Here is a 17432-nt window from a genome sequence, read left to right as displayed (position 1 = left end):
GTTCAGAAGTGAAGTCACGTTTATTTATAAAACCGTTTATCCCAACACATACTATTTCAATCGGCTTTGCAGGTTCACAATTTTGACACCCACTGATGTGAACTCCCAAAAGAATGAGGGAAAAAGCCGCCAAGGGGCACAGCAGTGCAGTTTACAGCATTAAGTTTTGTGGCATTTTCTCGTTAGTCAACTCTCCTCTTTGACACCTTTTTGCCCGACACTTCTGTAATGAAGCAAATACAGTAATACCTTGACATACGAGTGCCGCAACATATAAGAAATTTGAGATACGAGTAAAATTCCTAGCAAATATTTGTCTTGAGATACGAGACAAATTTGAGATACGAGCTTACGAGACAGCCAGGTGGCCGAGTACGCGAAAGGCTGCGTATGATAACAGCGCACTCTATTTCTCGCCGCATCTCCCTCGCGTAAAGATATCTACGAGCACTGGGTGTACAGATTTATTTTTTTACGTGTTTTTTTTGTGTTGATCAGTGCAAAATTAAGGGAAAACAATGGGTCCAAAGCAAGCCGGTACAATGAAGGGTAGTGAGAAGAAAAGGCGTATGATGACAATCGATATCAAGCAAAATGTACACGGGACTGAGCTGGCTCGCCAATACAAGAGGAGTACTTCGACAATACATAAACAGAATTATGCTATAAATGGTATCAAGCCTTCCATAACCAGAATTTCCAAGCTGCTCAGTAGCATTACATAATGGGATGAAGAGCCTTCTTTTAATATGGAAAAATATAATCAGTTAGCGGGTGATAGCGTGGCCGAGTCGATACAATGAGGAAAAAGCCAGTGGAATTTACATGAATTTAAAAGCAAAGGAAGCATCTGAATAGGGGGAGCCTTCAACACCACCAGATTCATTTAAGTTAAATTTATGTTTATGTTGTTTCGAGCGCGTTACCGTCTGTCTAGTGTCTCTCTCTCTCCTACGCGTTCTACTGAATAATATCATATTTTAGTATTGAACATCATAATCACTAGATAATTATTTGTAACTTTGTGAGTATATGGGAATTAGAACCAATAAAAATATGTTTTTCCATTGTAATATCCTGTTTTTGGTGTTTTTTCAGAGGGTGGGAACGAATTGATTTGTATTTAGTTCATTTCTACGGGAAAAATTGATTGGACATATGAGTAAATTGACATACGAGCTCGGTCCCCGAACACATTAAGCTTGTATCTCAAGGTATTACTGTAGATTTGTTTGTGGTTGAAATCTTGTTAGGGGAGGTTTTGTCTGCTTTTGCTCAATTGCTCGCATTTTTACTAAATCTTTGCAGGCATATTCTATCAATTTATTTTATGAAAGATAAATGTTCTCCTTTTCCCGTAAATCAATATTCTCCAGTGTAATTTGCTCTTCAAAATGTTCTTTCAGAACAAAAATAAGTTATTTTGTGAAATATCAGTTGCAGTTTACTGTCATTTTTTTCTGGATTTTAATGTTCTTTGAAGCTGTTTATTTTAGGATTTTTATGATAAAACCACAGATTTTTTCGGTCATTTATACACATTCTTTCTTTCATGACTTATTTTCCCTGTAGAAAAAGATCTACAAATACCGCAAGGTATTAAACAATCCAAGCCGCTGGGATGTAGTGCTGAAGGAGATCAGAGCACTGGTGGACATGGCTTTGACCTCACCACTACAAGACGAGTCTATTCATCAGGCCCCTCTACATATCATCTCAACTTTGCTGGCTGAGGTAGCAAAGCACATACTCAACCATGTGTAAAAAGAAACAAATCATCAACCATGTGTAAACTATCACGGACTTTGTCTTGTATGTTTTATTCTTTCCTTTTCATCTGGAGTAATATTTCAGATTATTTTACAGTACAAATTTATACGTAAAGCAGTCTGTTTTAGGATCAAACTGACTTTGTTTAAATAACATTTTACCATATTTATTTGTAGGCTTTGCTAGGTTAATCTAGGTTAAGAAATGGTACTTCTGGATTTAAAAAGGTCATAAAATATGAATCTGATTACCGTTTAGTTTTTGATAATCTGCAATGCCTACCTTGTCAGGGTTAATAAATGATTACAGTGGGTGATGAATGAATGACATTGTTAATATTTACGTGTGATTTTGGTGACCAGAGATTCAGGTTGCTTTATACATATTATTGTATTTTTACATATGGAAGATATTAAATATTACTATTATTGCGCTACATTTCAATTCCACTGTTCAATATGATCAATAATTGAAATGCTTTTAAGGAATTATGAAGTTCACATATCTTCCTACCAACAGCAGCTGCAATAAATAGTTTTTGAAATATTAAGGGGAAAAAACTAAAATAATTCTACATGTTATTTCTGGAAAGATATGTCAGTCAAGCACCGCTTATATGTGAATGCCTTTTTGTTAAATGCTACTTTTTTAGCCCCATTTTTTCTTCTTTCTGTGTATCATTTAATTTATATTATATTATACCTTGTTTGTCATCTTTTCACCCTTAGAACTCCAATCTCAGCACACAGGATCACGAGAACATCATTGTGGTAAGCGTGGGGGTCACATATGTATATAATTTATTTTTTGTTGGAGTTGTTGATATGAGCCATTTATATCAGATTTATTTTGTTTATCATTTTATCTATCATTTTTATTTAGTTTCAATATATTTAAAAACCAGAAAACTTAATAAATACAGTTGTACCTCTACTCACAAAATCCATGGGTTCCAGACCTTATTTACTAACTTGGATTTTTTCATCAGTCGAGCAGTAGTTTAAATGTGAATTCTCGAATACGTTCTACGGTCCTTTAAAAACTAAACCTACTACTAACTAAATCATTTAAAAATGATCAATGCCCCAATTTTGTATGTGAGAAACCCACAAAAAATTGAGAAATGATAAGAAAATTATTTATTAATGTATTAAAATTAATAACGAGCATGCAAAAACATATTCTATTCATACAGGAGTACAGTGCAGTGTAAGGAGAAAGCTAATGTTACCACATTAACACATGCAGATAAACATTCATTTATACAACTTGAGCCTGTGAATTCAAACCAACTTAGCATTCAACACAGCTCAATAGGAGTAACAGCCTCTCCATCTCGTCATTCAGCACAGAAAGTCCAGTCCAAGGAGTCGTCGCTTTTAATGCTTCCTTCTGCATCAATAATGTAGCGATTCTGATAGGTAGGTTATTGTCGGCCTTTATTGCCTTGCAATGTCAGTCAACCGCACGCCACTTTCTTATCTTCCGTTTTTACTCGATGGATAACAGGGCCCACTTATTGATTTAATTTGCAACAATCATTTTAAATAAAGAACTGACGACAAACGATGCTCAAAAGAGGGTTGCTATTGTGATGCTGCAATAGGAAGTCAGCGGAGTGTCAAGGAGGACGTCGGATAATTTCAAAATAAAATAACGGACACAAATTTATTTACGTTTTGTGGGATTTCGTAGCTTGGATCTTGTTTTTGTAAATTGGAACGGTCATTTGCATATCATAGTGTTTGTTAACCTGAATATTTTGTAGTTAGAGGCCTTCGTATGTTCCTAATAAACAATATAGTGTATATTTTCTTTTGCCTTCGTGTCTTTATAGTGGTGTGTAAGCACAAAGTAACACAAGTGGTGTTTGTGTATCTAAACTGTTTATAGATTTTACATTATACCATGGCATGGTTTTTCCCTCTGCCCTTTTTAGAAAATATTTTTTGTCGCGGCATTACTGTGATCCTTCTTCACTTTGCGGCTTCACTACATCGCAGATTTTTTTCTGGAAAAAACAGTTCAGCAAAATGTGAAAATCCATGCTGAAACTCGCAAGCAGAAGCCACTCCCATGTCTTCCGCTTACCACTAGGAAAATGGCAGAAGACAGAGCACTGAAGAAAAAATGGCGGGCAGCGGGTGGTGGCCATCATTTTTATCTGAAAATAGATAGGGCGAATACGGGATGAATAAAGTCATCCAATCCAATCCAATTTCTGGAGGGCCGGGAGCCGCTGTGAGGGTGGATTTTTATCAGAAATACGAGGCCCGTGCGACCTTACGCCGTGGCGCTTATTTGAAAATAAAACTTACATGGCGAATTGGACGGCAAAGAGCATCAGCGAAGGTGGATTTCTTTTTTGAGAAACGCAAGCCCCGGGCGATGTTACGTTAGACGCTATCAGCCTTATCCGAAAATAGAGCACTAAGGCCGGCGAGGATGGGGGGACGTCGAGCCGGAGCAACGGGGAAGTTGAGATTCCATTTAAGCTCTGGCAGTGGGCTGACCTCGTTGCACTTAACAGCCGGAGCTTCGGTGGCCCCAACCCGTGGTGTCAGCCAGGGCTTCGGTGGCCCGTGCCCGTGCCGTCGGCCGGAGCTTCGCCGGCCCGTGCCCGTGCAGCGAGCGAGGTCCTCCCCAGAACAGGCAGCGACAAGTTTATTGGAAGAGGACGCTGGACATTTTTATTCATTTCACCTAACTGAAAATGCCCGGGCTTCGCATGGATCGCATGTGTGGGGATGCTGCTGGCTGGCTTCATGGAAAAGCCAGCGTTAATCAACAGGTTTGATTGGAAGAGGATGCTGGACATTTTTATTCGAAAACTAACTGAAAATGCCAAGGCTTCACATGGATCACGTGTGGGGATGCTGCTGGCTGACTTCATAGAAAATCAACAAGTTTGACCCTCCTCATGCTTTAAAAAAACAAGAACAAAGCCTATATTTTGACAGATTCGTTTATAACAGACAATGGTGTTTTTTAAGAAGTTTTGTTACCTGACATGTTTAGTCAGGCGAGTACAGTAATCCGTCTGATATCGTAGACAATGTGTTACGATCACGCTGCATCGCTGCATCGACGCGGCGCGATCGGGAATATCTTAGGGGACCCATGCGCAGGAGACGTGAGTTGACTCGAGCCAGTTCACTTCAAACTACATTCTTTAATGAATAAACAAGGGTCTACAAATCCACAATGGCCTGAAAACAAAACGGCAGCATGCTACGCGCACGCACAAACAAAAGAGATGATCCGGCAATGGTCCTCTGACTCATTGCTCCTTAAATAATAAAGCCAGGAAGCAATCAGCAGATTGACTGCAGCTGCTTCCCTGACGGCACGTCAGGAGGAACAAAACAGGCCACTCCTGACAGTACCTCCCCTCTAACGGACGGATCCTAGACGTCCTAATGCCGAATGTCCATGAAAAGCGAAAGCCAAAAATCAGGCAGGTAGGGAGGGCGGATGAGCTCCCTTCTCATCGTCCGGGGGGCGTCCCCGCCAACCCGTGAAGAGACGAGAGAGGGGCCGGTCCGGCGGGCGTCCGCACTGGCCGGTGACGAGGCGTGGGAGTGGCTGGCCTGGCGGGCTTCCGTGCCGGCCAGAGACGAGGCGAGGAAGTGGTCGGTCAGGCGGGCGTCCACGCCGGCCGATGACGAGGCGTGGGAGTGGTTGGTCCGGCGGGCGTCCACGCCGGCCGATGACGAGGCGTGGGAGTGGTTGGTCCGGCGGGCGTCCACGCCGGCCGGTGACGAGGTATAGAGGTGGGCGTCCGCGCCAGCCGATGACGAGGCGAGGAAGTGATCGGTCCGGCGGGCGTCCGCGCTGGCCGATGACGAGGCATCGAGGTGGGCGTCCGCGCCGGCCTGAGACGAGGCTTAGGAGGGGCCTATCCGGCGGGCATCCACGTCGGCCCTTGGAGAGGAGTGGGAGTAGCCGGTCCGGCGGGCCTCCCTGCTGGTCCTTAAGGAGCTGGCCAAGCCCCCTGCCCTTAACAGATACCAGAATCTTAGAACGGTCGTCGGGCACCTTACCCTGGCTGCTCGGGGGGCCGCCTGCCAGAGAGTTGCTCTCGCTGTCGCCAGCCCCCCCGTCCGGGGGCGCCGGCGAGTCGCCCTCGCCACAGTCGCCGGCCCCCTCGTCCAAGGGCGCCGGAGGGTCGCTGCCGCCGTCGCCGGCCCCCTCAGCCAAGGGCGCCGGAGGGTTGCTGCCGCCTTCGCCGGCCCCCTCGTCCAGGGGCGCCAGAGGGTCGCTGCCGTCGTCCCCGGGCCCCTCGTCCAGGGGTGCCGGAGAGTTGCTCTGGCCATCGCCGGCCCCCTCGTCCAGGGGCCCCGGCGCGTCACCGCCGCTTCCGGGCGGGCAAGACCTGGGCGGGCAAGAGCTGGGCGGGCAAGGTGCTGGGCGGGCAAGGTGCTGGGCGGGCAAGAGCCGGGCAGACCGGAACCGGGCGACCAGGAATCGGGCGACCAGGAACCAAGCGACCAGGAACTGGGCGACCAGGAACTGGGCGAACAGGAACCAAGCGACCAGGAACTGGGCGACCAGGAACTGGACGGACCAGCCGGCACCGGAAGCCTGGTTCGTGGCTTCGGCACGGGTGCGACTGGCGGCCCAGGTGACAAAGGGAGTAACTTGCGTGGCTTGGGCACGGGTATTTGAGAAGCTTGGAGCGGCGCGGTCGGGCGAGAAGCTTGGAGCGGCGCGGTCGGCCGAGAAGCTTGGACCGGCGCGGTCGGCCGAGGAGCTTGGACCGGCGCGGTCGGCCGAGGAGCTTGGACCGGCGCGGTCGGCCGAGGAGCTTGGACCGGCGTGGTCGGCCGAGGAGCTTGGAGCGGCGTGCTCGGCCCAGAACCTTGGTCAGGGGCTCGAGCGTCCAGGCCCTCCTTCCGCTTCTCCCTGCGGCATGGTGCTCGCGGCCGCCTCCGGGAGTGCGGCACAGCATACCGGCCACCACGTGGTGGCCCATCGTAGCTGGCCAGCCGACCAGGTGAAAGACCTCGCTGCTGCGCCTCCCCAAAAAAACAAGACGGGCGGTGTTCGAAACTCCTACCGGAGCCCCCCCCGCCGGCCGCCACGTGGTGGTCCCTTGTAGATGGCCCACCCACCTGGCAGATCATGATCGGGGTAATCCAAGTCGGAGTAATCGGAGGATTATTCGTCAACGTCCTCCGGTGGAGCGTATCGGAGTCCGAACCGGCTAAGAAAATCACTGTCCGAGTCCGAATCTCCAGCATACAAATCTATTAGCTCCCGGTCGTCCTCACCTTCAGAAAAGTCAGAGTCCCAACCGACAAAGATTTGGCGTTCCAATGGGGCCGAGGGAGGCTGGGGATTCTCCCTCCATTGAGAAAAAAACTTGCTGGAGTCTGAATTCAAATAACTGGGGCGATGAACTGAGGGTGTCGGAGCCTTGGAATTATGATTTAGCTGTGCTGGCAGTCCGGTGCGATGGGTTGAGCAGAGGGTAGGTTGAAAGGTGGATGGAGGCTCAGTACTACCTCTTAGTCGAGACTCCTCCGCTGCCCAAACGTCTCTGAGGTGCCCACGCCAAGTGTCCATTATAGACTCCCTAATAGACTCTGTGGGGCCTCTCAGTGAATCCATGTCGTCGCGGGGCTTCAAAAAGGGTGGCTAGCTGTCAAAGCTGGGTTGCCTCGACAATAATCTTCATACAGAGGAAGCAGCAAAACACGTGGTAGTTTTTGACTCCCGGCCGAAGGAGGTTATCTGGAAGGGAGGCCTCATCTCGACCGCTCTCAAAATGGTCGTTGCTCGCTCCGTTTCCTTTGTTCTTGGCTAGCCCCCTTGGCTAGCCCCCACCCTTCCTAAGACGGGGGCAGCGGACGGACAGAGCTAGCGTCCACGCCGAGGTCCCCCAACCAGATACGCCGTCCGCTCGGTCGGTGATGGTATTTAATAGAAGTTAGGCGGAGACAAACTTTAGGCGGGAACACGAAAAGGGGTGTGTTATATACAAAGTGATGACAGGCCTTGACCTGTAGGTGTCAGTAAAAATTCTATTCTAGTGACTAAATTCATAAGAGTGCAGAAGGGTGCAAGATTAAATACAATAATACAGTTCATATTTCACACTAGCGTCGACGAGAGCGTCGGCGCGAGCGTGGGTAGCCTCCCGCTGGGTCCATTATGGCCGGATCGTTCTGTTACGATCACGCTGCGTCGCTGCATCGACGCGGCGCGATCGGGAATATTTTAGGGGACCCATGCGCAGGAGACGTGAGTTGACTCGAGCCAGTTCACTTCAAACTACATTCTTTAATGAATAAACAAGGGTCTACAAATCCACAATGGCCTGAAAACAAAACGGCAGCATGCTACGCGCACGCACAAACAAAAGAGACGATCCGGCAATGGTCCTCTGACTCATTGCTCCTTAAATAATAAAGCCAGGAAGCAATCAGCAGATTGACTGCAGCTGCTTCCCTGACGGCACGTCAGGAGGGACAAAACAGGCCACTCCTGACACAATGGACCCGTAGCCACAAGAAGACAAAGGACTTGGACTAAAACTCCCATTTACCATTTTTTTTATTTATTTGAAGCGGAGAGGAACTATTTTCACTGTAAGTACAATATTTAAAGTAGTTATATTTTTAAATATATACATTTTATGTGGATATTAATACATTACAGTCTTGACATGCTTATAGCTGTAATATTTAATAAATATGCACTTTTTGATCATTATACTGTACTTTTATTTCTGTATAGGCGTGAAAGCATGTATTGTGGTAGTTATATTGGGGGTGATCCTACTTTGCAGTTTTTCATTTATCGCAGCCATGTCTGGTCTACATAAACCGTGATATTTGAGGGATAACTGTATATATGTTTTTTTCCCTACCTATTAACAGGCAATTGCACCTCTCCTGGAAAACAATCATCCACCCCCTGATCTTTGTGAGTTCTTCTGTAAGGTAAGACGATAAAGTGCTCTGTATCTTCATTGAACAAAGTAGAGTTTTAATACTCGTGCAAAATATGTCAATGTAAATTATTGCGAAATAAATAGAAATGACTTGACTTGACCTATTGCAGCACTGTCGTGAGCGACCACGTTCCATGGTTGTTATAGAAGTTTTCACTCCTGTGGTCCAGAGAATCCTTAAACACAACATGGTGAGAAAAGAGCCCTTCACAAACAGCAGGAATGACTTTAAGGAATTTATATTCCTTCCATGTCCAGGTCCTCATGAACTTTATGATATAAGATTTCTCAGTTGTTGTGTTTTCTGTACTTTGCAGGATTTTGGAAAGTGCCCTCGACTGCGCCTCTTTACTCAGGAGTACATTCTGGCCCTGAATGAACTAAATGCGGGAATGGAAGTTGTCAAGAAGTTTGTTCACAGGTGAGGAATTTAGCTGTGGGGTTTCTGTGGATCCTAAAAAATATTTTAATAATGACGGACATTTTGAAGGTTGTATTTATCCCCCCCCAAACTTTTTGTACTTAAAAAATATTCTTTTAATTACTGTACAACATTTTTCAAAGGGAATATTGTACATAAAGGCACTGTGTGGTCATTTTGCTGATTTGTTTTAGCAGGTATGAAGTATTTTTGCTCAGGCACAGGCTGAGCATTATAGGCGAAAAAATAATTTTTGAGCTTCTGAGACACCAACATATTTGGAGCCAATCTAAATGGGCCCTGAGGTGTTGTCAGCAGACAAGCCTAAAGTTTGTGAGATCTGAAGGGGCAGCCTTATTTATCTGTATTTATCTGATCAGCTGATCATTTTAATAGTTATATAATGACCAACCCTGTCTAAACCTTGCTTTGTTGCAGCATGCATGGGCCAACAGGGCAGTGCCCTCACCCACGTGTCCTGCCAAACCTCGTTGCAGTATGCCTTGCTGCCATTTACTCCTGTTATGAGGAGTTTATTAACAGGTTAGTAAAACATGCACATACATAGTCACTCTTCTTCTTTTTTTATATGCATGGTCAGAGTTGGCCTTGCTTTGTTCACAGTTTTATTGGTCTGGCTTTGAGAGCTGCTCAGCTATGTTGATCCTGAAGGTCACCATCATAAAAGATAGACAGCTCACAATTCCTTCTCAAGCACTGATTTAAACCACTAATAATAACAACTAACAAAAAACCAAAATTATTTTTATTCTCATTGGAAGTAAATTCATAGTTTTAAAGTTATCATTTCTCCTTACCTAAGGCCAGGTTACCTAAGGTTCTGTTTAAAAGAACTGGACAAATCCCTGGTCAACTATAGGTTTAGCCGACCTGCATTCCCACATTTCACTCTCCAGAGTGCCGCCATGACCGCTACCGTGTTTTCCGTGGTGTTAGTGAAGCCCATATTTGGGCTTTTGGGGCTATATGAGGGAATCCAAACTGATCGTAAACAATTTGCCAGAATCCATTTCATCCTTTCTTCATCCACCAAATGAGCTTCCTACTACTTTTGGACCCAAAGGGGGGGACGTAATACAGGCAAAATGTGGCAGTCTGGGGGCAAACTGTGACTCGTCGTCGGAGTGTAACTTCACCAATCAAAATTTGAATAAGTTACTAAATCATTTTTATAGATGTTCTAAATATTGGACGTTGAGCAAACTTCAATTACCTCAACCTCAGGCCAACTGCTTGGGAAATACAAAACACAACAAGTCACTGAGGCGATAATAATTGCTCCAATAGCATTTAGCAGAGTAAAAAATGCCTAAAACATAAAATGCCTAAAACATAACTTCAGTCAACTGAATAGCAAGCCATATTTGCAAAGGCTAAATTTGACAATACACGGAAGATTTAATGTTCAATTAAGCGGCATGATCACTGAGTGTTCAACTGACATCACAAAAAATTCTGAAGTTGCCTGACAGATTCTGAAAATGCACATGGCCTTCTTATTATTTCTTAAAAGTAGATTACGACAATTGCAGTATATCGGGATTGGCTGGCCACCAATTCAGGGTGTCCCCCACCTGGTGCTTATAGTTAGTTGGGATAGGCTCCAGCACCCCCATGACCTTTATGAGGATAAGCGGTTCAAAAAATGAATGAGTTATTTGCATCAAATTTTTATCAACAAGAATCAAAGAAGCACAAGAGTACAGACGCTCCCCTACTTACGAACGAGTTAGGTTCCGAGCGATTGTTCATAAATTGAATTTGTTCGTAAGTTGCTCAGTGCTATATTTTGTATTATAATTTATGTCTAAGGCCTATATAAGTATATTGAAGGTTTATATAAGTGCATTTGTATGTTTAAGGCTTGTATAAGTAACACACATTGGTTTGTACTGAAAAAAAACATTTAATAACATGGAGAGAATACATACAGTACTGTATACATACATTAGAGAGAGATTTACTAGAAACTGGCCGAAAGAAGCTATCTAATGACAATTGCAGTTTTCTTTTTTTCATCATAAATGATGCGGTAGCACTGTATGGCATCATTCAATTGATTTGCAAACTTTGTGCAACGTTCAATATTTGGGTCCTTCTGCTCGATCTTTGTTTATAAATGGTACTGACGGTCGAACGATTCAAGTTGTATTCACGTGCAATGCTCACCACTTTCTCACGCGCATCAAGCTTCGTTATTATTGCCACTCATTTCAAATGAAATGGCTTGCCTCTTCCTTGCACCTCCCTCAACAGAAGCCTTTCGCTTTTCACCAACCATATTGAATAATGGATGCACGAGATGTTTAATGATAAAAATGAAAAAGGTTCTTTGCGCACTGGAGATACGTTCACGCACTTCCGCACTGCAACGAACTGGGCAGAGGAAGGTAGATGCTGGGTGAGCTGAGCTCTCACAGCTCCAGGGGTCGGTATTAGCGGCGGAAAGAAGCACTACTCGGAAAAACACGCGCAATACAAAATTGAACTTACGAACATTTTTCGACATAAACGCAATTTGCAGACATGTTCATATGTACCGTTGTTCGTAACTCGAATGTTCGTAAGTAGGGGACCATCTGTATATTCAATATGTAATTTTTCATGAATGAATGAAAGTATGGCAGTACAAAACATTTACATTAGGCTGTTTCAGACTCACTGTTTAAAGGTGCAAAATCAGCCAGAGATATTTAGTTCAAAGGAGAAAAATCATATTACATATACAGTAATACCTACACATACAAGTGCCCCTACATACGAGCAATTTGAGATGCGAGTAAAATTTTGAGCAAATATTTATCTTCAGATACGAGACAAATTTTGATATACGAGCACACAGCGGACGCGAGAGGCTGCTCATAAGAACATCATGGGCACTGTCTTTCTCCCTCGTGTAATGTATCTACGAGCACTAGGCGGAGCGTTGCATTTTTTCAGTGTTTTTTTTTCCCGTTAGTCAGTGCAAATGGCGGAGCTTGTTCGCTAATATGAGAAGAGTACTACTTCCCGGGCAAGTTGGCAAGTGGTCGTGTGTTATCCTATTGTAAGGACATTTGTGTGCATCATTTTGGGAATATTTTGAAGGGAAGACAAAAGCAAACAACCCTCAATAGGTTGCATCTCAAAGTAAGGGTGGAGGCGGGGCAAATAGAGCCAACCCGGGACAAGAAAGGTATAAAAATTTAAAACTAAATTAGAATTAAGTTTAGTGCAAGATTAGATTAAATTTATTTTTAAGTTTGTCTGCATCGTAATCCAAGTTCATTTGAATTTGTTTATGTTATGTTACGAGCGCGTTGCCGTGCAAAAAGTCTCTCTCTCTCCCCTCCGTGAAATCCGTCTAATTTTAGTACTATTAAACACATTTTACTGCTATTAAACCACTAGTTATTTGTTACTTTGTTAGTAGATGACAAATTAGAACAAATACAAATGTTTTTCCAATCCAATATCCTGTTTTCGTGTTTTTTCAGAGGGTTGGAACAAATTAATTTGTTTTTAGTTCATTTCTATGGGAAACGTTCGTTTGAGTTACGAGTAAATCGACATACGAGCTCAGTCCCAGAACGCATTAAGGTCGCATCTCGAGGTAGCACTGTACTCATTTCCGTTGTTTGCTTTTGCAATTCCTCCGAAACTGAAAAAAAAACTTGGTCTTAGTAGTTTGGCCTCCACATCAGTTTTATGCCTGTTTTTGCACCCTCAAGCCATTAAGAAATCGGGCATTACTAATTAATATTACTCATGTATGTTCCATGAGTCTTTGTGGAAGAAGTACACCTCATATGCTGTAACTCATCATCAGCATCATCGACGTTGCCATTGTCAACATCATTCACTCCTGAGAATAGCACCTTACTTTATTTTTTTCCCCTATTAGCACCAATTCTCAATGGAACTTTTGTTCCAAGTCTCCTGGCTAGATTGTCTCATCTCTTAAAATGTTTTGCCATGAACATACATGTGCGCTCATGCTCATTGTGATTAATAGTGCTTCTTTTCTACCCTTTAGCCGAGACAACTCTCCTAGCCTAAAGGAAATTCGAAATGGCTGTCAGCAGCAGAATGACCGAAAGCCCCCGATGCCTCTTCGTCTGCTGCGCCCAGACCCTCCAACGCCACCTTCTACCACTTTGCTCCCTCTCTCCTCCAACCCTAGTCCTCCTCAGCCACCTCCTCCTGCGCCCCCAAATCCTCCACCCTCAATCCCCATATGCTCGACCACATCCAGCCTGCCCCTCTCTCCTCCTCCATCAGTTGTCAACTCCAGTGAGATTTTGGTGGAGTTAGAGCGAAACAATAACTCTGCCAACACAAAGCTGAAATCAGAACATGGCAGTGAACTCAACCTCATCGACTGTCTACTAGTCAGCCCGGCAGTCAACACTCTATCCATTCAACTGCCTGCACGGGCGGACCGTGTACTCGGCTGCTTTGCGTTAATCCTGAAGATGCTGTGAGTTTCTTATATTGCAGTATATTACTTTTACATTGATCTTGTCGAAAGCAAATGTTGCAAGGCCTGGTCAAACAGATCACTTAAGCATTTATTCCCTAAAATAGTGCTATTAAAAGTTGTCACTCGAAATTATCTAAGACCTTATAAAAACTAGGCCTTTTCACCATATTGATAGACTGAAAATATTTCAGGCCATCTTGTGTTTTTCAATTGTTTCAGTTTGAAATTGGATTTTTATAACTAGTGTCTCTATGGGATTAGATTTCGACCTTTTCATTTCTAAAGTACAACACAGTTACTAGGAGAATATACGGAGTTTCAAACATTGTTTTTTGTCAGTTTTCCTCTCTTACTTGTCATTTTACAGCCACACTCATTAGTAAGAGAAATAAACACCACCGTAGATTTCGATTATTTGCACTCGTATTAAAACAAAAAAAGCCACACAAATTATTTGCTTATTTGCTGAGTGCTGTTTTTAAAGTTATTTGCAAAGACAGGCGTCTTTTATAATTGACACGTTTAGAAAATTAATTTGGTAGTTAACGACACGTATGTTGTTGGTCTTATAGTTTACGATTCGTATCACGATTCCATTCGATCCTAATTAATCCCAACACTACCCTTTAAATTGATTATTGTGATTTTTTTTTTAAAAAATATTGCTTGGAAAAAAAATACAAAATTGGTAAATTTATATTACTACTTTATTTCTGAAACCTCACTCAGCACTAAAGTCAACATGTTTTATGTTTGAACAACATTGGATTGGGTTGGATAATTTTATTCATCCCGTATTCGGGAAACATTGTATTATTTTCTCAGTTTTCAGTGCAAACTGGCCGGCTTTAGTCTAAACCTGGTTAAATGCAGGATTCTAAATATGAAAAATCATGTTAAAAGATATTTAGCACTTGTTAATGAACAGTTATTTGAAAGAAAATTCTGGTCAAAACATTAACGAGAACAGTGTTTCCCAACCACTGTGCCATGAGCAATGGTCAGGTGTGTAGCGGGAAATTACAAGAAATCATAAATTGGAAAGAAATCCTAATATTACGAGATTATGATCGAACTATTATGAGATTAAAACCGAAATATGACAAACATTAAATCATAGATTGTACTATTACAAATTCAAATCATAATATTGAGATTAAAGTTATTTTGTTGTTTATTTGTATTGAATTGAATGCTTTTATTGTCATCATACAAGTATAATGAGATTTAAAGCTTCCACCACATAGTGCACAAATAACAAACAGACAATTAATAATCAATAAATAAGAAATTTATTGATTATTTATTTGTCTGTTTGGTCCCATGGTCTTCAACTTTTGTCGAAGTTGAGTCTGTCTGAGCACAAAACTGCTCTTACGGAATATTAGATTTAACTCATACTAGGAGTGAAAAAGTCGTAATGTTATGAGATTTAAGGTATTTTCATGTTTTTACGTTGTGTGAACCGGAAGTTTGATTTCAAGGGCATCCGGTTTTGGCGACTTAAAGTCTGTGATGACAACATTGTGTTTCACGTAATATTAGGAAATCTAAATAATATTGGGAGCAAAATTCATAAAATTATGATATTTAAAAACATTACATCACATATTTCTACATCATTCAAACCGAAAGTTGTTCAGGGTCCGCAGACATCAATTTTTGGTGCCATTAGGTCGGTGTGAAAAATTAAGATTTTGGACTAATTTGGGGAATTTACTTGATTATACTTGTGATTAAATCAAATCAAAAGCCTTTATTGTCATCATACACAGCTGCGTATAACTTGATGAGAACGACATTATATTGTTCATATATGTGACATAGTTTTAAATTAGAAGATTTTTAGCTGGTGGTGTGCCTTGATATTTGTTCAACGAGAATAACGTAACTTAAAACAGAATTGGGAAACACCGAGCTAGATCATTCCAGGTATACTAACCACCCCAAGACAAAAACACAACAATAACTTTCGAGTGAAGGAGAACACTGGTCTTTGTTTGGGCATTAATGTCCACTAATTGAATAGATCTAACCCTAACCTCTATTAACGAAATGAATTGGTTCCAGAACTTTTTCCGTAAAAATTGTATTTTTAGTAAGTAGAGCAGTCGTTTATATGTAAATTCTCAAATTCGTTCCACGGTCCTTAAAAAAACTACCAACTAAATCCTTTAAAAATGGTCAATCTGTCCCAATTTTGTATGAAAGATGTGCAAAACACAAACATTAGAGAAAATGTTTTTTTTTTATTAAACAACTTAACATGAACTAGAATTCCAAAGGAGTAACAGTCTCTCTACATCGTCGTTCAGTACAAAGAGGCCATATCAACCTGCAGATCAAAGTGTTTGGGAACCTAAAAATGTTGTATTTAGAGGCATTCGTAAGTAGAGTAGTATGTAGTAAAATTTGATTGTGCGTCTAAGCACGCTTACTACATGTCAGGGCATGCAGCTGACTCCTGCTGACTAGTGGACACAAGTGGAAGTGCAAACACCTATTGTTCATTTCCAGCAAAAAACACAGGTGTGAAGATCGACTCAGAGGGATCGATACGAGAATTGTGCAATGTAGTATCGTGATGTCTTGCAGAATTATTTTTATTTTGAACACTTTACAGTTTATAGTGGCATACAACCAAATGGCGAGGTGGCCCGGTTGATGAGTGGTTAGCACGTCGGCCTCACAGCTCTGGGTTCCTGGATTCGAATCCAGATCGCTCCATCTGTGTGGAGTTTGCATGTTCTCCCTGGCACTGTGTGGATTTTCTCCGGGTCCTCCGGTTTCATCCCAAATTCCAAAAACATGCATGGTAGGCTGATTGAACACTCTAAATTGCCCCTAGATATGAGTGTGAGTGTGAATGGTTGTCCGCTCCTCGTTCCCTGTGATCGTCTGGCCATCGATTCACGGTGTTCTTCGCCTCTGGCTTGAAGTCAGCTGGGATAGGCTCCGGCACCCCCGCAACCCTAGTCAGCATAAAGCGGTTCAGAAAATGAATTAGTGAAAAAAAATCCAATATTTTGACTTATCTAATGCTAAATAAGGGGTCAAAATTTTTGAAAGAGCTTTGTTGTCTTTTTCATGATTATGGATATATTGACAAGGTGAGGTGAGAAAGGAAAATCCTTTGAATATAATGCTTGCCGATGATATTGTGATCTGCGGTGAGACAAGGGAGCAGTTAGATGAGAGCGGAGAGAGGTTGAGGTCTGTTCCAGAAAACAGAGGAATGAAGGTTAGCAGGAGTAAAACAGAATACATCTGTACAAACGAGAAGATCCCAGAGGGAACAGTGAAGTTATAAAGAATAGATGTAAAGAAACTAGAGGACTTCGCCTACCCACGTCAACAGTACAGGGTGATGGAGAATGTGGAAAGGATGAGAAAATGTGTGCCGGCAACCTAGAAAGGCTGGAGGAAATATAGGATAATAAGAGGAACAGTGAAGGTTAGAAGTTTTGGTGACATGGTTAGAAAAGCGATATCGGCAAAAGGATGTTGAGGATGGACCTCCCGGGGCACAGGGCTAGATGTTGACCGAAGACAAGATACATGGATGTAGCGAGGGAGGATTTGAAAGTGGCTGGTATAGGGGATTATGATTCAAAGGACAGGGCGAAGTGGACAAAGTTGATTAGCTGTGGCAACCCTGCACGGGACAAGCCAAAAGTCTATTAGTAGTACTTTGTCTTATACATCTACTACTAAACTCCAGCAATGCCAAACATTGTCCATTAAAAAGCATGTGCAATCTTTAAAGTTTCCTATAGAGTCATACCTCTACTTATTAATTG

General features: G+C 42.7%; 1 protein-coding gene across 3 annotated transcripts in view; it reads left to right on the top strand.

Moving 5' to 3' along the window:
* The window catches only part of cmip (c-Maf inducing protein), a 69336-nt gene that overhangs the window by 31922 nt on the left and 19982 nt on the right, over positions 1-17432 (top strand). For all 3 annotated transcript variants that reach the window (XM_077595728.1, XM_077595726.1, XM_077595727.1), the window contains 7 exons: positions 1573-1734; positions 2499-2540; positions 8655-8717; positions 8839-8919; positions 9046-9149; positions 9588-9692; positions 13186-13629. In XM_077595728.1, the coding sequence (XP_077451854.1) occupies positions 1573-1734; positions 2499-2540; positions 8655-8717; positions 8839-8919; positions 9046-9149; positions 9588-9692; positions 13186-13629 (1001 nt within the window). The remainder of the gene's footprint in view (positions 1-1572; positions 1735-2498; positions 2541-8654; positions 8718-8838; positions 8920-9045; positions 9150-9587; positions 9693-13185; positions 13630-17432) is intronic.

The sequence above is a fragment of the Stigmatopora argus genome, chromosome 3, assembly GCF_051989625.1.
Source record: "Stigmatopora argus isolate UIUO_Sarg chromosome 3, RoL_Sarg_1.0, whole genome shotgun sequence".
NCBI lineage: Eukaryota > Metazoa > Chordata > Actinopteri > Syngnathiformes > Syngnathidae > Stigmatopora > Stigmatopora argus.
Note: the sequence above shows the minus strand (reverse complement) of the source record. Positions and strands in the feature narration are given on the sequence as shown.